The sequence below is a fragment of the Callithrix jacchus genome, chromosome 1 (genome assembly GCF_049354715.1).
Source record: "Callithrix jacchus isolate 240 chromosome 1, calJac240_pri, whole genome shotgun sequence".
NCBI lineage: Eukaryota > Metazoa > Chordata > Mammalia > Primates > Cebidae > Callithrix > Callithrix jacchus.
In genome coordinates this window covers 182075593-182095547 of record NC_133502.1, presented here as the reverse complement: position 1 = coordinate 182095547, position 19955 = coordinate 182075593, and the positions used below count along the sequence as shown (strand labels likewise).

At 55.1% G+C, this 19955-nt stretch overlaps 1 protein-coding gene across 5 annotated transcripts; it reads left to right on the top strand.

Annotated features, from left to right (window-relative positions):
• Positions 1-9851: 9851 nt before the first annotated feature.
• SLC2A6 (solute carrier family 2 member 6) lies at positions 9852-19862 on the top strand. 5 transcript variants are annotated; one of them, XM_035262134.3, is made up of 10 exons: positions 9852-10020; positions 10533-10695; positions 11687-11893; positions 12866-12965; positions 13543-13754; positions 14049-14201; positions 16869-16977; positions 17358-17543; positions 17704-17849; positions 18787-19862. In XM_035262134.3, exons 1-10 carry the CDS (start codon positions 9929-9931, stop codon positions 18940-18942), a joined length of 1524 nt encoding a protein of 507 aa, XP_035118025.1. In that variant the 5' UTR covers positions 9852-9928; the 3' UTR covers positions 18943-19862. The 5 variants fall into 5 exon arrangements, with proteins under 5 accessions (XP_035118025.1, XP_035118014.1, XP_035118036.1 ...); XM_035262123.3 differs by having other exon boundaries at positions 11606-11893; XM_035262145.3 differs by having other exon boundaries at positions 11447-11893.
• Positions 19863-19955: the final 93 nt, after the last annotated feature.

Here is a 19955-nt window from a genome sequence, read left to right as displayed (position 1 = left end):
GTGCTCTCTGGGTAACAGGATTTATGCTTATCCACAATCTCAAAATGTTCTGCATTTATAAATAAGCCTTCAGCTCCTCAGCCCTGGCCTGGGCTACCCAGGTGATGCAATTCTGTTTGTAGCCACCAGATGGCAGCCAAGGCCAGGGCATCCTCCTGGCCGAGCCCCTGCCTCCCACAGCACCTGCCTTCCCAAGAGGGCCCAGAGGTGGGTATTGGGAGCCCCATTGGATGACCAGGGAAACCAGGATCCAGGAGGGAAAAGGCACTTGTCCATGTCACAGCCCAGCATGGGCAGAGCCTGGACTAGAACCCCCATCTTCCAACTCACTGGCTCATTTCACCAATACCTAGAGTGGACTGATGACCTAGAGGTCACCATCAGCGATACCCAGGAGGGCCTTACAGAGATTCGAATGGGGCTGAGGCCCTGCAGCCAGCCTGGAGAGGAGGTGGATTTGAGCTGATCTGCCTGAGTGCAGGGGCTGCCCGAGCCTCTCAGCCCAACATCTGGGTCGTCTCCAGGAGCATGCCCCTGCCTTCAATGGCAGAGTCCAGTGCCATCCAGGGGCTCCACTGGGGAGTACTGGGGTCCCGCTGGGGTTGCTGTGGGAAAGGGTGGAGTGGAGTTTGGTGCAGGGTATTGCTGGGAGGCCTGGCTGTACCTCCCCTAACTGTGCCAGGCCCAGGCCCCCAACCCTACCCTGGAACCCACACTAGCAGCAGCCTTGGCGGGGCCTGACCCACACCAGCCAGGCTGAGAGCAGGAGGAACAGCAGGACAAGGGCTGCAGCCAGGGTCACGGAGAGCACCAGGTCTGAGTCTTCAGGGCCAGGGATGACATCACCAGGGACATCTCCAGGGATGTTGGGGACACCAGACAGCTGGATGCCAGAGACCTTCTCCCCTGGGGGCCCTGGGTGGCCCATCTGTGGGAAGGAGGAGGCACGGGGCAGGACCTCCCCGGGGAAGGGCTCCACCTACCCACCCCCTCTGCTCCCTCAGGAAGGCCTGATGTGGGGGCAGGACCTCCCCGGGGAAGGGCTCCACCTACCCACCCCCTCTGCTCCCTCAGGAAGGCCTGATGTGGGGGCACAGGCCAAAGCAGAGTGTGAAGTGACCCAGAAGTGACCCTGGGCAGCAGCTCTGAGTCCCAGTCTTCTCCTCTATGAAATGGGGATGAATAAGGCCCCAAGGGTGGGACAAGTATTCCTGGGCATCTGCTCCCCACCTCCTACCTTCCCAGGACAGGGCAGCCCTACTGCCCCCTTGGAGACCTCCACCCTGGTGCCAGGTCCTGGAATGCAGCTTGGTCAGTTTCTGGGGAACCAGGAAGCTGTCAGACTGGTCTGGAAGGACCTTTGTCAAACTGCAAGGTCTGCATCAATGCGACCAGTGTCCCCCCCTCCCCCCCCACCCCGCACGGCAGTTGTGAGATGGGCACAGGTGACATCCATCCTACAGATGAGAAAAGTGAGGCTCAGCAGGACCAGCAGCTCCTGAGAAGCCCCAGAGGTTGGTAGAGGCCCCCAAGGCAGCCCCCATGGAGACCTAGAAAACAGCTTCCAAGCCCCAGGCCTTCCCCCGCAACAGGGCAGAGTCTGGACCAGATCATTTAAGACCCAGTGCCCTGGACCAGCCAGGGATGGAGGCAAACCAGCACCAGGAATGCTCTGCTCAGCCCCCTCTAGATCCTGCCCCCAGGCCCCTCCCTCTTACCCCAGCTGGGTGTGCAAGGCCCAGTCACCTTCCATCCATGGGGAAGGTCCTACGTTTTGAGAGGGGCCTGCCGTCAGCTGCCAAGCTCCCGAGGGACAGGCCTGGACGGTGGCAGCTGAGTGCACCCACTTGAGCTTTCCTCTACAGGACCCACCCCCCTGGGACCTTCCTCTGGGAGGAGCCCAGCAGGAGTGATAGGAAAGGAGAGACCTCGATGTGGGTGTGGCCAGCATGAGAAAGGGGCGGTGGCTGCCCCAGGTGACAGAGCAGAGCCAGGGTCTGCTCTCTCTGCTGCTCTGAACTGAGATTCCTGCCTGGGGTGGGAGGCCTCAAAAGCAGAGAGGACACTGAGTTCTGAGTCACTGACACCTGAGTCTCAGACACCCTTAATGTGCCCATCGCTGTGGGTTGGGAGGCGCCTCCACACCAACTTAAAGGTCCTCAAGCAGCCTGTCTGCCACAGACCCAGGAGAGGACAGGAGGAAGGAAGGCAAGCTTGCCCATGAGAAGGTTAAAGCAGGCTTTAGAGGTCACAAGAGCAGTCCCTGCAGAAGGAAATTACTATTTAAAAACAAAGATATTCGTCGTGTTAATTATCATTATTATTATTTTTTTTTTTTTTGAGATGGAGTTTTGCTCTTGTTGCCCAGGCTGGAGTCCAATGGCACAATCTTGGCTCATGGCAACCTCTGCCTCCTGGGTTCAAGTGATTCTCCTGACTCAGCCTCCCTAGTAGCTGGGATTGCAGGCATACGCCACTATGTCCAGCTAATTTTGTATTTTTAGTAGAGATGGGTTTACACCATGCTGGCCAGGCTGGTCTCAAACTCCCGACCTCAGGTGATCCGCCTGCCTCAGCCTCCCAAAGTGCTGGGATTACAGGCATGAGCCACCACGCCTGGCCCCATCATGTTACTTTTAAAAGCAAAAATGGTTTGTTGGGGCTCAGACCACAATTCCCCCAAGCAGGGCGCCTAGCATGAGAACTCGGGACTAAAGGAGACCAGAGGCCTCTGGGGCAGCCCAAGCCCGTCTCCGACCTCCTCCTCCCCTCCTGTCTCCTGCCCTCTTTCTCCCCCGCACCAAGTCACAGAAGCCAGAATTCCTCTTTCCCCAGGTGGGTCATGGACAGCGAGCCCCTTCCCCCAAAACCAGCCATGAGAGCTAGAAACGTGACTCGAACCCTCCCTGCCTTTCTGGGGAAGAGCTGGCCATGAAGATGTTCTCTGCTCACCTTGTCTGACTGTGGGTCAAAAGACCCTTGCTCCAGGGGTCCTGCCCCATGCCTGGGAGTGAGGGGCACTGCTCGGAGAGGCCGAGGGGGACCTATACAGCAGGCCTCGCCCGGCCCCTCCCCCCGAAGTCCAACCCCACACCTGTCCACGAACTGCCGGCTCCTCACCGACCCTAAGCACCGGAACCGTCTTCCCCAAGCCTCTGGGTCTCCCTTTCCAGCTGCTCCTGTGCTACATCAAGCTTTGATTAAATATGTCTGGGGTGCTTTTCTCTTGTTAACCTGCCTTTTGTTCTAGAACTGTCACCTATGGCCCTGATGATGATGAGATGTCTCTATAACCGTTATAAAATTAATCAAGGAAGAAGAGAGGAGGAAAAATGGACATAAGCCAAGCTTGTAGCACACTCAGCATTCGCCACCAGCTCCACTTGCTCTGTAGAGACGACAACTTGAATATTAGAAAGGTTTCCTTCCTTTCTTTCTTTTTTGAGATGAAGTTTCACTCTTGTTGCCCAGGCTGGAGTGCAATGGCATGATCTTGGCTGACTGCAACCTCTGCCTCCCAGATTCAAGCAATTCTCCTGTCTCAGCCTCTCAAACACCTGGGATTACAGGTGCACTCCACCACACCCAGCTAATTCTTTGTATTTTTACTGGAGACCGGGTTTCACCATGTTGGCCAGGCTGGTCTTGAACTACTGACCTCAGGTGATCCACCCACCTCGGCCTCCCAAAGTGCTGGGATTACAGACCTGAGCCACCGTGCCTGGCCAAGGTTTCCATTTGAGATGTTCTTGTGGGTCCTGTGTACCAATGAAATCACCGATGCCAGCTGGTCTCAAGGACCCCAGGAGGACCTGAGTCACCAAAGAATGCAGTTTCTACCACCTGATGATTTTACCTCCCTTACCCAGACCCATCAACAACCCCACTTCTAGAGCCCATCACCCTCCGTGATTCCCTTAAAAGCCCCAGCCCAAAGCTCCTGGGGAGATGGATTTGAAGGTTTCCTCCCATCTGCTCGCTCGGAGCTCTGCGATCACTAAGCTCTTCCCTGCCGCGAACCCTCCTGCCGCAGTATACCAGCATGTCACAGGGTCACTTCAGAGCAGGCACGCGGATCTGCTGGTCTCACAACAACGGGAGAGGAAAGGATTCCACCTTTTCCACCCTTACAGTTTCAAACAGCTTTGATGCCCATGACAGAAGAGTAATTACAAATTCAGGTTCATCTACCCAACAGAACATCAAAGGGCTGTTAAGCGGGGTTCTGCGCAAGCCGGTTCCCAGCGGCTCCATCCGTTTAGCCAAAAACTGCGCTCCATCCGTACAACACTGCCCTACGCAGCTGCAAAAAAGGACAAACTACTGAAAAAACAGCATGGATAAATCTCACACACATGCTGAAGAAAGAAGGCAGACAAAAGACATAAGATTCTCTTTATAAGATGACTCTATCATCACAGAAAGCAGATTAGTAGTTTACTGGGGAGGGGGAAAGGAGGTTGACTTTGGACAGGCACAAAGAAACCTTCTAGAAGGGTGGAAATGGGCCGGGCGAGGTGATTCATGCCTGTAATCCCAGCATTTTGGGAGGCCAAGGTGGGCGGATCACCTGAGGTCCTGAGTTCCAGACCACCCTGGACAACATGGTGAAACCCCATCTCTACTAAAAATACAAAAATTAGCCGGGTGTAGTGGCGGGCACATATAATCCCAGCTAATCAGGAGGCTGAGGCAGGAGAATAGCTTGAACCTGGGAATCGGAGGGTGCAGTGAGCCGAGATCACACCACTGCACTCCAGCCTGGGCAACAGAGCAAGACTCTGTCTCAAAACAAAACAAATACAAAAAGAAAAAAGCTGGAAGTGTTTTATATCTTGATTGGGGGTGTTCCAGGTTATACAACTGTCAAAACTCATTAACTTATACTTAAAATGGACTTGTTTTACTGTATATAAATTATACGTTAATAAAGTTGATTTTTCTTGTATTTTAGTTTTTCGAGAAGGCTCGCCCTCTGCTGCCCAGGCCAGGGTGCTGTGGCATGATCACAGCTCACTGTAGCCTCCGATTCCTGGACTCAAGCAATCCTCCCACCTCTGCCTTCTGAGAAACTGGGACCACAGGCACTTGCCATCACACCTGGATAATTTTGTTAGTTTTTTGTAGAGACAGGGTCTCATTTTGATGTCTAGGCTGGTGTCAGACTCCTGGCCTCAAGCAATCCTTCCACCTTGGCCTCCTAAATGCTGGGATTGTGGGCATACACCACTGTGCCTGGCCTAAAATTGATTTTAAAAGAAAAAAGTAATACATTTTTTAAAATAGCAGAAACAAAAGAATATGGTTCAATTTATATGAGATTCAAGAGAAGGAAATCAAATCCACAGTAATAGCAATCAGAGCAGTGAGTCCGCGGGAGGAGAGCCGGACAGGGCAAGGCCATCACAGACTTTTGGGGATGACCAGAATCTTCCGTTTCCTGATCTGAGAGGTGATTATGGAGTGGATACACAGATAGATTCATGGAGCTGTTCATTTAACACTTGTTCTAGCTCAATTTTAAAATATGACCATTAGAGTGGTCAGGTGTGGTGGCTCACGCCTGTAATCCCAGCACTTTGGGAGGCTGAGGCATGTCGATTACTTGAGGTGAGAGGTGAGGAATCTGAGACCAGCCTGGCCAACATGGTGAAACCCCATCTCTACAAAAATACAAAAATTAGCTAGGCATGATGGCGTGCACCTGTAATCTCAGCTGCTTTGGAGGCTGAGGCAGGAGAATTACTTGAACCCGGGAGGCGGAGGCAGGAGAATTACTTGAACCCGGGAGGCAGAGGCAGGAGAATTATTTGAACCCAGGAGGAAGAGGTTGCAGTAAGCTGAGGTGGTGCCACTGACTCCAGCCTGGGTAACAGAGCAAGACTGTCTCTGTCTCTCTGTCTCTCTCTGTGTGTCTCTCTGTGTGTCTCTGTCTCTCTCTTTGTGTCTTTCTGTTTCTCTGTGTGTCTGTCTGTGTGTGTGTGTGTGTGTGTCTCTCTGTCTCTCTCTCTGTGTCTCTGTGTGTGTGTGTGTGTGTGTGTCTCTCTCTCTCTTTCCCTCTCTCTCCCTCCATATATGAATATATGGGCATGAGGGCTGTGCAGCCTGATCACCATGCTGGGTGTGCCTGAGTCCAAAGTCTGTGTTCTTGATGGAGAGAAAAGGATGATGTAAAAGGGCTGCACAATTGAATGTGGGCCCCAAAAGCAAACAGGCAAAACAGGCACAGAGAGAAAAGACCGAAGGAAACAGGCAAAATGCCTTCAAAGTCAGGCTGATGGGAGACGAATGTGATTCTCTCTATTGTGCTATTACGATTGTATTTCAATCACAATAAAAAGAAATTCTAACTTTTAAAAACACTTTACTGGAGAGAGATCCAAGATGGCTGATTACTTAACAGCTCAGGATTGTAGCTCCCAGTGAAAGCAGAGAATGAGAGGATGCCACACTTTCAGATGAATTTTTGTTGCTCAGGAGATTCCCAGCAGAGAACCCCCAAGGGTTGCCAGCACGACTCTTGTGGCCAGCACCCCGGCGCAGCGGTTCTTGGTGCAGAGTAAATGGGACTGGGTCCCCTTTTGGTCGACGTTTGGAGCTCCGGGAAGGCAGAGTTGCCCATTCAGCTGATTGAAAAAGGGACTCAAGGGGGAAGCCAGACCGGAGATTCCCAGGCAGAAAAGCACCATGAATCTTAAGGCTGCTGTTTTAGCCAGCGCAGTGGGTTGCTCAGATTCTGGCGCTGGGAATCAATAAGTTGGACGTCCACTCAGAGACCTAATTTGAAAGTCGGTAATTACAAAGACGACAGGTGGATAAATTTACAATGATGGGAAGAAACCAGCATAAAAAGGCTGAGAATACCCAAAAATCAGAATGCCTCTCCCTCTACAGGGGATCACAGTTCCTCATCAACAGGGAACAAGGCCTGATGGAGAACGAGTGCGTTCCATTAACAGAATTAGACTTCAGAAGGTGCATGATAAGAAACTTCTGTGAGTTAAAAGAACATGTTCTAGCCCAATGTAAAGAAACTAAGAACCTTGAAAAAAGGTTTGATGAAATGCTAACGAGGATAGACAATTTAGGAAGGAATACAAATGAATTAATGGAACTGAAGAATACAGTACGAGAACTCCACAAAATATGCATAGGTTTTAACTGTTGAATTGATCAAGCAGAAGAAAGGACATCAGAGGTCAAAGACCAACTTAGTGAAATGAAACGAGAAGACAAGACTAGAGAAGAAAGACTAAAAAGGAACAAGCAAAGTCTCCAAGAAATATGGGACTATGTGAAAAGACCTAATTTACATTTGATAGGTGTACCTGAATGTCATGAAGAGAATGAATCCAAGCTGGAAAATATTCTTCAGGATATTATTCAGGAAAACTTTCCTAACCTAGTAAGGTGGGACAATACTCATCTCCAGGTAATACAGAGAACACCACAAAGATATTCCTCAAGTAGAGCAACTCCAAGACACACTGTTAGATTGTTAGATTGACCAGGGTTGAAATAAAGGAGAAAATTCTAAGGGCAGCTAGAGAGAAAGGTCAGGTTACCCGTAAAGGGAAGCCTATCAGACTCACAGCAGATCTCTCAGCAGAAACCCTACAAACTAGAAGAGAGTCGGGGTAAATATTCAATATCCTCATAGAAAATAATTTTCAACCCAGAATCTCATATCCAGCCTAACTAAGCTTCATAAATGAAGGAAAAATGAAATTTTTCACAAACAAACAAGCAGTCAGAGATTTCATCACCACCAGGCCTGCTTTGCAAGAGCTTCTGAAAGAAGCACTATACACAGAAAGGAACAGCCAGTATCAGTCATCCCAAAAACTAACCAAAAGGTAAAGAGCATCTTCATAATGAGGACTCTATATCAACTAATGGGCAAAATAGCCAGCCAGCATTAAATGACAATATTAAATTCACAAATATCAATAATAATCCTAAATTTAAATGGATTAAATGCCCCAATCAAAGACACAGACAGGCAAATTGAATAAGAAGTCAAAACCCATAGGTAAGCTGTATCCAGATCTATCTTATAAGCAAGAACACACAAAGACTCAAAACAAAGGATTGGAGGAAGACCCACCAATCAAATGAAGAGAAAAAAAAAAAAACAGGAATTGTAACTTTCTGACAAAATAGACTTTAATAGTAACAAAGACTAAAACAAAGAAGGACATTACATAATAGTAAAAGGATCAATGCAACAACAGGAGTCAATGATCATAAATATATATGCACCCAATACAGGAACACCCAGATACATAAGTTCTTAATGACTTATAAAGAGACTGGGACTCACGTGTAATAATAGCGGGAGACTTTGACACCACATTGTTAATAGATAGAAAATTAACAGGGCCATCTATGATTAGAACTCAGACCTGGAACAAGTAAACTCAGTGAATATTTATAGAATTCTTCACCCCAGGTCCACAGAACATACATTTTTCTCAGTATCACATTACACCTATTTTGAAAGTGACCACATAATTGGAAGTAAATCACTCTTCACCATTTGCACAGCATTTCACAGACTTAAATGAAATATTGGTTGGCTGTTTGTTATTTTTTTCCCTTATTCCTTCCTGTCTCTGCTGTTAAGCACAATTATCAGCATAAAAGAGGTTTTTAATACCTATTTTTAGATCGCATTCCAGCCTGGGCAATAGAGCAAGACTCCTGTTCTGTCTCCCTCTTTCTCTTTGTTTCTTCAAAAAAACAAAAAACAAAAAATCGCTTTACTATGTTATAGCTAAAATTGGGAAATTACGCAAATACTCAGCAACAAAGGATCGGTTTAAAAGCCGTGTGTGGCACGTCTGTCCAGCAGAGCAGGGTGTGATTCCATTGTCTTCCCGAAAAGGCCCAAAGGGAGAAGTGGAACCTTGTGGGATCTTTTGAGGATGGGCTTCCAGGGAATTTTCAGCTTCTGCTTTTCTTATTGTTCAATATTATCTTACTACCTGGGTGTCACAAGCTCAGGTTATTTCTTTTTTTTTTTTTTTTTTTTTGAGACGGAGTTTCGCTCTTGTTACCCAGGCTGGAGTGCAATGGCGCAATCTCGCCTCACCAAAACCTCCGCTTCCTGGGTTTAGGCAATTCTCCTGCCTCAGCCTCCTGAGTAGCTGGGATTACAGGCACGCGCCACTGTGCCCAGCTAATTTTTTGTATTTTTAGTAGAGACGGGGTTTCACCATGTTGACCAGGATGGTCTCGATCTCTTGACCTCATGATCCACCCGCCTCGGCCTCCCAAAGTGCTGGGATTACAGGCGTGAGCCATCAGAGCCTGGGGTGGGGGATACAGACCTCGCCCGCTGGAGCAGCCCACAGCGCCCCGCCCGGCCCCTCCTGCCGCCTTCGTCCCACACCCGCTGCCGCCCTGACACACCCCGATTCCTGGGTGTCAGGGAGAGCCTGGACAGAGGTGGTCCTGGGACGCCACGCGACTTGGAGGGCTGAGCGTGGGTCGGAGCGACCGTGACCTCGGCGAGCGGCTTGGCCTCTTTGGGCCTCAGTTTCCTGCCCCGGGGTTGGGGTACCACAGGGGCTGCGCTCAATGCCGCAGCCACGCCTGCAAGAGCCGGGCGGGGTGGGCCGCTTCCGGGGCTCCGCCCCTGCCCCGGATGGTCGGGCAGGGGATCCGCCCGGGGACCCCTAGTCTGTCTCACGGGGCGGGGCCTTAGGGGGCGCACGAGGCGCCGGCCGCGCCCTCGAAAGCCGGGTCCGCATCCGAGCATCCGCACAGCGTGCGACCGCCCCATTGGCCCGCGCGGCTCTGCAGGGCCGCCCCACAGCCAATCGCGGTCAAGGGGCGGAGCCTGGCCTGAGCCCCCGAAGCTGCGGGCTCCGTGCGGCTGCTGCTGTCTGGGCGCCCTCCGCTCGCCCCCGAGAGCGACCCGGCCATGCAGGAGCCGCTGCTGGGAGCCGAGGGTCCGGACTACGACACTTTCCCCGAGAGGCCGCCACCGTCGCCGGGGGACAGGGCGCGGGTCGGGTGAGAATTGTTGGCCTGGGGGCTGCAGGTGGGGCTTGGGGGTGGCGCTGGTTCCCTCCAGCCGGGCAGGCTCCCGCCCTGGGCCTTCTCTGACCTAGTGGCCACCGAGGGGCCATCTGGTTCCCTCCTGTCCCAGACATGCTACTCCTATTTAAGGAACTGGTCCCCCTAAGGGAAGGAACGACCAGCGGGAGTGCCGGGCCCAGCCCCCCACTGGCACAGACAGGGAGACTGAGGCCTGGCTGAGGTCACCCGCAAGCCTTCCGCCGCAGACTTGGGGGCAGAACCAGAGCCTCCTCTTCCGGAGAAAAGGCCCCAGCACCAGAGGCCCAGCCACGGCCATGGGCTAACAACGATCTGGGAATTTCCCAGGGAGCTGGGGAGTAGGCCCTGGGAACCCGAATGGCCTTAGACCCAGGCCTCCCCAGCTCTGCCCGCTGAGCTGGACAGCCACTGGGTCCTGGGAGGAGGGACTCAGAGACCCTGGTCCTTTTGTCCTCCACCATCACCAGGGCCCGGCAGAACAAAAGGGTGTTCCTGGCCACCTTCGCGGCCGTGCTCGGCAACTTCAGCTTTGGGTATGCCCTGGTCTACACATCCCCGGTCATCCCAGCCCTGGAGCACTCCCTGGATCCTGACCTGCATCTGACTAAATCCCAGGCATCCTGGTTCGGGGTAAGAACCATTCTCTGGAGGAGGGCAGGCTCAGGGAGCAGGGACCTGCTGAACCTTGTCTCCAGCTAGGGACCTCTCAAATTCTCCACCTTGGAAACCCCTCCAGGGCCCTTGTCCCCCCTCCCCCAGCCATCCAGGCTGCAGGTGGGTGGGGTAATGCCACAGGATTCCTCTGAAATGAGGAAGTGAAAGCCGATGGAGAGGGTGAGGGAAGGAGCAGGTGGGGAGGTGTCTGTCAGGGTCTCTGCTGGGTGGGGTTAAAGCTTCCCCTGGTCCCCACACCTACAACTGGCTGGATGGGGGCAAGGGTATCAGGTGTCAGTGGGGAGAGGCACTGGCCTGGTCATGGAGGGTCCACAGGACAGATTGTGGGCAGATGGAGAGGAAGATCCCAAAGTCCCAGAGTCTAGAATTACAATCTCAATAGCCTCAGATGTGGAATTACAACATAGTAGCGAACACAGCAATTCCCAGGGTTTACTGAGCACTTCCTATGTGCCAGGCATGTGTTGGGCACTGAGCGTTCATTGACTCCCAGGGCCAATCCCTTGAGGTAGAACTTGTGCTCTCCCCGTGAAGCAACTGAAGAAACAGGCTCAGACAGGTTGGGCAATGTGCCCAGGTCCCACTACTAGTTAGCAGAGTCCAGGACGGATCCCAGTTGCTGCTCTACAGGGAACTTAAGAACCTCTAAATCTTAAAGCCACCCACGGGCCTTCAAGTCACAGAATTCTACTGTATAAAATATTAGACACGTAAACCTCAGGCTGGACAGCACCACGGTGGATATGAGCACTACCTCTTCCTTAGAGCGTGACTCCCCATTTGGGCACCGATAACAAATGGCTGCCCCTTGAAGACAGAAGGCTCCCTTCGGTAACTGGCCCATGTGCTCCTGGGGTCGGCCTAGGGAAGAAGCTGTCCCTGGACTCTAGTGAGAGTGCGGTCCCAGTGCCCAGGCAGATCTGCCCTGCACCCCCTTCCCCTGCAGTCCGTGTTCACCCTGGGAGCAGCAGCAGGGGGCCTGAGTGCCATGATCCTCAATGACCTCCTGGGCCGGAAGCTGAGCATCATGTTCTCGGCGGTGCCATCGGCAGCCGGCTATGCGCTCATGGCGGGCGCCCACGGCCTCTGGATGCTGCTGCTTGGAAGGACACTGACGGGCTTCGCCGGGGGGCTCACAGCTGCCTGCATCCCGGTAAGCCCAGGCCTTCCCACCCAGGTGCCCCAGTGCCTCCTTATTGGTGCTGGGCCTCCCATCTGACTAAGGCTTCCTGGCCTCCATGCCTTCTGAGCAATGAGAATTGTTTGCCTTCCCTGCTGCTGCCCGGGGTGCCACAGCTCACCCTCAGCAGGGCAGCTGATTTGGAAGAGATTGTCTTCAGGTCCCCAGTTGCCCCCACTCTGGATTTTCCAAGCTTTCTACCCCATTTCTTGACCACATGTATTACTCAATTGGAGAAAATCCACATTGAGCAATGGGTAGGAAAGGGAAGTCCCTGCCCTGCAGCTCCCTGGGACCTTCTTTTTTCAAGACAGAATCTCGATCTGTCAGCCAGGCTGCAGTGCAGTGGCACAATCTCAGCTCACTTCAACCTCCGTCTCCCAGGCTCAAGCAATCTCCTGCCTCAGCCTCCTGAGTAGCCGGGATTACAGGCATGCACCACCATGCCTGGCTAATTTTTGTATTTTTAGTAGAGATGGGGCTTCACCCATTGGCCAGGCAGGTCTTGAATGCCTGACCTCAGGCAAGCCACCCTCCTCGGTCTCCCAAAGTGCTGGGATTACAGGCGTGAGCCACCGCACCAACCTTCTGATTTTCTGGTGCTCCACATGGGGCCTGGTGAGCCCAGCAGAGGGGGCAAAACTACTGGAAGGAACAGACTCACCTGCTGAGCCCTGGAGCCTGGGAGCCCGTGGGCCTCCTTCCCAGCGTCATGCTGTCCATTTCAGAGCTGAGTACTTCACCCACCTCACAGGGAAACCAAGGACAGAGGGAGATCAGACAGGCTGCCTGAGGTCCTGCAGTGAGTCATGACCAGGACACAGCCCCACCAGAAAGCCTCTACTTCCCACTTTCTGGGATTCCCAGGGGCTGCCTCTCCCATCTCAGCCAGGCCTGGGAACCTGCATTCTTAGCAAAACCTGGAGGGATGTGCGTGTCTTACAGGTGTACGTGTCTGAGATTGCTCCCCCCGGTGTCCGTGGGGCTCTGGGGGCTACACCCCAGCTCATGGCAGTGTTCGGATCCCTGTCCCTCTACACCCTTGGCAAGTATGGCCCTGCACTCCTGTGTGCAGGCTGGCGGGAATGGCGGGTGCTGCTGAGGGAGACGTGGTTGGAAAGGGAATGAATTTGCCCCAGAACAGATCCTGGGCTGAGAGGCAAGAGATCTGGCATCCTGACCCCACTAGGCCAGCACCTGGCCACGGACCTTTAGGCAGGGGCTGCCCCTCAAGCCACAGGCCCAGTCCCTAGCTGGGCAGCCAGGGCAGCCGCAGTCGCCAGACTATCTCTTAACGGCAGAAAGTTTCCATCAAATGCCATCTCAGATGGGAAGTCCAGATAGAAAAATCAGTTGAGGGGGTGTGGAGGTCTGGGATGGGGGCCCAGGGCCTTGCCTGCCCAGTCTACCCCTTCCTCATCCTGCTCTGGCTCTCAGTCTTTCCAAGGACTTCCCACTATGTGCCAGGGGCTGAGCAATCCTGCAGCCCCACCCTGCCTGGAGCAATCAGAGTAGGCCTCCTGTAGGAGGTGGCCCTTGGACTAGACCTTGAAGGGCAGACAAGGTTATTCAGAGGCTCTACCAGGCCTGTACCCAGCCCCTCACCCGCCCCTCACCCGCAGGCCTCCTGCTGCCGTGGCGCTGGCTGGCTGTGGCCGGGGAGGCGCCTGTGCTCATCATGATCCTGCTGCTCAGTTTCATGCCCAACTCGCCGCGCTTCCTGCTCTCTCGGGGCAGGGACGAGGAGGCCCTGCAGGCGCTGGCCTGGCTGCGTGGGGTGGATGCCGACGTCCACTGGGAGTTCGAGCAGATCCAGGACAATGTCAGGAGACAGGTGTGGGAGGGCGTGCGCCCAAGCCTGGCAGGCCCACCACCAGCACTCAGCTCTGTTCAGCTGTGGGGGCTTTTCCTGGATGATGGGACCACAGTCGTCCCCACTAATCCAAGTGCCTGGGTGGGGGTGGGAGGGTGGGAGGCTGTCCCCACAGCCTGGGTGGCCTGGTAGACTGGTTCTTTCCTGGAGAAGGGAAAAAGGGGGTCTCCCACCCAGCCCCTGGTGGTCAGGGTAGGGTGGCCATCCTGCTGGAGAGGCTGGCCCAACACCTTCAGCAGCAGCCTTGTGTTTCAGAGCAGCCGAGTGTCGTGGGCTGAGGCACGGGCCCCCCACATGTGCCGGCCCATCGCCGTGGCCTTGCTGATGCGCTTCCTGCAGCAGCTGACCGGCATCACACCCATCCTGGTCTACCTGCAGTCCATCTTCGACAGTACTGCTGTCCTGCTGGTGAGAACCCAGCCCTGGCTGGTGCCCAACCCACGGAGTCCCCCAGAGGCTGGCAGGGCATGCCCAGCTTGGGAGACAGCCTGCTCCTGAGCTTACCCACCCCCCACCCTTACCCACACCTTCTCTGTGCCAGGTGTCAGGGATGCCACAGCACGATCTGAGATCTGGGCCATTTGGAGACATTTCCTGTGTCTTCACCTGTTCTCAGAATGCTTTTTAAGAAAAGCTTCAATGTTTTAAAATAAAATGCTGACCAGACATGGTGGCTAAAGCCCATACTCCCAACACTTTGGGAGGCTGAGGTGGGAGGATCAGTTAAGCCCAGGAATTTCAGGCTGCAGTGTACCACCATCGCACCACTGCACTCCAGCCTAGTGACAGAGTCAGTGTACCACCATCGCACCACTGTACTCCAGCCTAGTGACAGTCAGTGTACCACCATCGCACCACTGCACTCCAGCCTAGTGACAGAGTCAGTGTACCACCATCACACCACTGCACTCCAGCCTAGTGACAGAGTCAGTGTACCACCATCACATCACTGCACTCCAGCCTAGTGACAGAGTCAGTGTACCACCATCGCACCACTGCACTCCAGCCTAGTGACAGAGTCAGTGTACCACCATCGCACCACTGCACTCCAGCCTAGTGACAGTCAGTGTACCACCATCGCACCACTGCACTGCAGCCTAGTGACAGAGTCAGTGTACCACCATCGCACCACTGCACTCCAGCCTAGTGACAGTCAGTGTACCACCATCGCACCACTGCACTCCAGCCTAGTGACAGTCAGTGTACCACCATCGCACCACTGCACTGCAGCCTAGTGACAGAGTCAGTGTACCACCATCGCACCACTGCACTCCAGCCTAGTGACAGAGTCAGTGTACCACCATCGCACCACTGCACTGCAGCCTAGTGACAGAGTCAGTGTACCACCATCGCACCACTGCACTCCAGCCTAGTGACAGAGTCAGTGTACCACCATCGCACCACTGCACTGCAGCCTAGTGACAGAGTCAGTGTACCACCATCGCACCACTGCACTGCAGCCTAGTGACAGTCAGTGTACCACCATCGCACCACTGCACTCCAGCCTAGTGACAGAGTCAGTGTACCACCATCGCACCACTGCACTGCAGCCTAGTGACAGTCAGTGTACCACCATCGCACCACTGCACTCCAGCCTAGTGACAGAGTCAGTGTACCACCATCGCACCACTGCACTCCAGCCTAGTGACAGTCAGTGTACCACCATCGCACCACTGCACTCCAGCCTAGTGACAGTCAGTGTACCACCATCACACCACTGCACTCCAGCCTAGTGACAGTCAGTGTACCACCATCGCACCACTGCACTCCAGCCTAGTGACAGAGTCAGTGTACCACCATCACACCACTGCACTCCAGCCTAGTGACAGTCAGTGTACCACCATCGCACCACTGCACTGCAGCCTAGTGACAGAGTCAGTGTACCACCATCGCACCACTGCACTCCAGCCTAGTGACAGAGTCAGTGTACCACCATCGCACCACTGCACTCCAGCCTAGTGACAGTGTACCACCATCGCACCACTGCACTCCAGCCTAGTGACAGTCAGTGTACCATCGCACCACTGCACTGCAGCCTAGTGACAGAGTCAGTGTACCACCATCGCACCACTGCACTCCAGCCTAGTGACAGAGTCAGTGTACCACCATCGCACCACTGCACTCCAGCCTAGTGACAGTCAGTGTACCACCATCGCACCACTGCACTGCAGCCTAGTGACAGAGTCAGTGTACCACCATCGCACCACTGCACTCCAGCCTAGTGACAGTCAGTGTACCACCATCGCACCACTGCACTGCAGCCTAGTGACAGAGTCAGTGTACCACCATCGCACCACTGCACTCCAGCCTAGTGACAGAGTCAGTGTACCACCATCGCACCACTGCACTCCAGCCTAGTGACAGTCAGTGTACCACCATCGCACCACTGCACTGCAGCCTAGTGACAGAGTCAGTGTACCACCATCGCACCACTGCACTCCAGCCTAGTGACAGAGTCAGTGTACCACCATCGCACCACTGCACTCCAGCCTAGTGACAGAGTCAGTGTACCACCATCGCACCACTGCACTCCAGCCTAAAGACAGAGTGAGACCCCTTTTCTAAAAACATGTAGAAATATTTGAAATTGAATACATGGGATTACAAAGGAAACCAGCTTTATAGAAACGTGGACCCTTTGAGGCTATAGAGCCCAGGTTCAGAGCCACATGGCATCTGCCACTTGACAAGGGAAGTCACTTCCCCTCTGAACCTCAGCTTCCTCCTCTGCAAGACGAAGATAGCGGCCCGCCTCCATAGACCTGCCCAACTCTCAAAGTGAGATGAGATTTGAAGATTAATAACAGCACGGTTTGGCAATTCATTATCACGCCTGGATTCTGTGCCAGCTGGGCATAGTGATGGGCAGAGCAGATGTGTCCCTGCCGAGGAGGCCCTGCAGGCTCGAGTGCTGTGCAGAAGAGATGCCCAGCACACTGCAGGTGCCAGGCCACTCAGTGCTGCCCTGAACCACGGGCCTGAGCCCCTGCAGTGCCTGCAGGGACAAGCTAGGTCCTAGAGGGGGACAGGAACAGCAGGCAGGTCCCTCAGCCCTCGTGGCTTCCCTCCCCACAGCCGCCTAAGGATGACGCAGCCATTGTTGGGGCCGTGCGGCTCCTGTCTGTGCTGATTGCCGCCCTCACCATGGACCTCGCTGGCCGCAAGGTGCTGCTCTTTGTCTCAGGTGAGTGCCCTGCAGGCAGCCCTCCTGCCTCTGCATGGGTCGGGGCTGGGCTGGGTGTGCAGCCAGTGACCCTGCTCGGCTCCCCTAGGCCTGCCTTGGGATGGGGCTATGTGGCTGGGAGCTGAGGGGCAGCAGCCTCCCCAGCATCAGCAGAGGCCTGCCTCAGGCCAGTGGCTCCAGAGAGTTCACTGTGACACTCCATGGTGGTAATGGTGGGTACCTGACAAGCAGCTAGAGACAGAGTTCGCTGCCCTGCGGGGGGTATCCAGTCCCAGACGAGAGCTGTGCCACGCAGGTGCCAAGGGGCTCTGCAGGAGGTCCCAGAGAAGCAGCTGGCTCAGAGGGTCCTGGCCCCACGAGGGCCACCTGTCTGTCCACAGCGGCCATCATGTTTGCTGCCAACCTGACTCTGGGGCTGTACATCCACTTTGGCCCCAGGCCTGTGAGCCCCAACAGCACAGTGGGCCTGGAAAGCATGTCCTGGGGGAACTTGGCGCAGCCCCTGGCAGCACCCACCAACTACCTCACCCTGGTACCCCTGCTGGCCACCATGCTCTTCATCATGGGTAGGTGTGGTGGTGGTGCAGAGGGGCAGGCTACCTTGGGCATTAAGGGGTGGGCGATGTGTCTGGGGTGGCTGGAGAGGAGGGTCTCCAGCAGCTCAGTGGGGACAGACACTGCTGTAGCCACTCCACAGGACCTGAGCCTGCCTCCCTTTCTGAGCAGGCTACGCCATGGGCTGGGGCCCCATTACCTGGCTGCTCATGTCTGAGGTCCTGCCCCTGCGAGCCCGTGGCATGGCCTCAGGGCTCTGCGTGCTGGCCAGCTGGCTCACCGCCTTTGTCCTCACCAAGTCCTTCTTGCCAGTGGTGGTGAGTGCTCAGCCCCGGGCCCCAGGCCCTCTCTGACTGGCCAGGACCCTTCTCAGTGCCAGGGGCTGTGCCAAAGCCTGCAGTGTCAGGGCCCTAACTCAGTGACCTAGGAGATGAGGACATGCCCTCTCAACTCAGAGGCCCCAGAGTAGTCAAGTGAAGTCCAGCAAAGGCTCCTTCACTACGAGAAACAGGAACAGGCTGAGGGAACTGTTCTGGGAAGTCAGGTCACCTCCCAGGCCAGGGCAGAACACGGCCAGAACCCTGCCAGGAGCCCAGGAAGCCACCTCCCTACCATGCTGCATCTCCCACCCTGTGGAGGAGGTGTCAGCACCACCCCTTCCCACCGCCCCTCCCACAATCCCCTCGCTCCTCTGACCCACTCCACCTGCCTCCTGGTTCAAACCTATGGGCCCTGAAACCAGCCAGAATCCATGAGGCCCAGGGTAAGTTCCCATGAGGGAGAAGCTGACTAGGGTAGCCTGGGCCAGCGCCTAACCTGTCCTCGAAGTGGTCACGGCAGTGGGGTGGGGGGAGGGCAGGCAATGCAGGGTGAGTCCATCAGCCTAGGGGGTGCAAGAAGAACCTGTGTGCCGAGGGGCAGGCCTCCAGCAGGCTGCAGCGTGGAGCAGCTGGGACACTAGCGCTGGGTGGGAGGCATGGAGGGGGTACCTGAGCTGAGGCCCAGCCCCTGAGGAAGGCGGAGGAGCAGACCAGGTGCAGACTTCAAGGGCCACAACAGGGTACTAAGGCCTTCGGGTTTGTCCTGGAGGCAGTGGGGGAGCCCCAGAGGAGGGTTGGGGAGCAGTCTCTGAACGCAGCAAGGCCCAGATGAAGGCCCCACACAGCTGGCCGCTATCAGCAGGGCCCACAAGCTCCTGGGATGGGAGTGCTCTGCAGCTTCTCCCCATGACCCGGCCCCCCTCTCCACCCACAGAGCGCCTTCGGCCTCCAGGTGCCTTTCTTCTTCTTCGCGGCCATCTGCTTGGTGAGCCTGGTGTTCACAGGCTGCTGTGTGCCCGAGACCAAGGGACGGACCCTGGAGCAGATCGAGTCCTTCTTCCGCACGGGGAGAAGGTCCTTCCTGCACTAGGCCAGGGTCCCCGCCTGGAGGGGGCCAAATCCCCAGTGGCTGGGCCTATGTGTTGGCTGCAAACCTGCACCCTGGGACCAAGAGGCAGCAGTCAGCCCTGCCACCAGCCAGGGCATAGGAAGAGAGCGCAATGGGGCCTCAGCAGCATGTGTCCCGGCTCCAGACAGGTCGCGTTGCTGTCCAGCCGCAGCCGCAGCTCAGGCACCTGAAGTGCTGCACAGACACCAGCCAAGACCTGCCAGGGGGAAGGCAGCCATGGGCCGCAGGAGAGCACACAACCCACCGGGCGACCTCAGGCCTAGTCCCTGACCCTGTGTGAAGGACACCCCCTGAGAAGACTACGGGGAGGACCAAGAAGACAGAGCTGGAGGCAGCCAAGTAATGTCATCACATTTTTGTGTTCTGATCCAGCAGCATCTGGCTGCATGAGGAAGACCTAGCTGTGCCCCCACAAGCCTTCTGGGCACCACAGGGAACATCCTGGACTTCAAAAGCCAGGGCAGGCCAGGCACGGAAGCTCACACCTGTAATCCCAGCGCTTTGGGAGGCCAAAGCAGGCGGATCACCTGAGCCAGGAGTTCGAGACCAGCCTGGCCAATGTGGCAAAACCCTGACTCTACTAAAAAATACAAAAAAATTAGCCGGGTGTGGTGGCACACACCTGTAGTCCCAGCTACTCAGGAGGCTGACAGAATTGCTTGAATCCAGAAGATGGAGGCTGCAGTGAGCTAAGATCATGCCATTGCATCCCAGCCTGGGAAACGAGTGAAACTCTACCCCAATCCCAACCACCCAAAAAGCCAAGGCAAACAACCAGGCCTGGCCACTTTCTCCCGCCCCAGCCCCAACCTCTGGAAATAGGCAGCTCCCATCTGCAAACTGTATTCACCCTTTTATCAAAATAAAGGAACTGGACCTGAGCCCTAGCGAGGAAAGCATGGGGTCTACTCCAGGAGGGAAGCCCCCCACAGCAGCCAGGCTAGACCCCAACTCCCAGCCAAGGCTGCTTCCCA

What these genes read in the sequence shown, in the direction of transcription:
- SLC2A6 (XM_035262123.3), top strand. Translation starts at nt 9,929, where the DNA reads ATGCAGGAGCCGCTGCTGGGAGCCGAGGGTCCGGACTACGACACTTTC. An exon ending in CCCAGGCATCCTGGTTCGGG is followed by an intron (nt 10,696 to 11,605) that starts GTAAGAACCATT and finishes GGGTCGGCCTAG; the next exon opens with GGAAGAAGCTGTCCCTGGAC. An exon ending in AGGACAATGTCAGGAGACAG is followed by an intron (nt 13,755 to 14,048) that starts GTGTGGGAGGGC and finishes CTTGTGTTTCAG; the next exon opens with AGCAGCCGAGTGTCGTGGGC.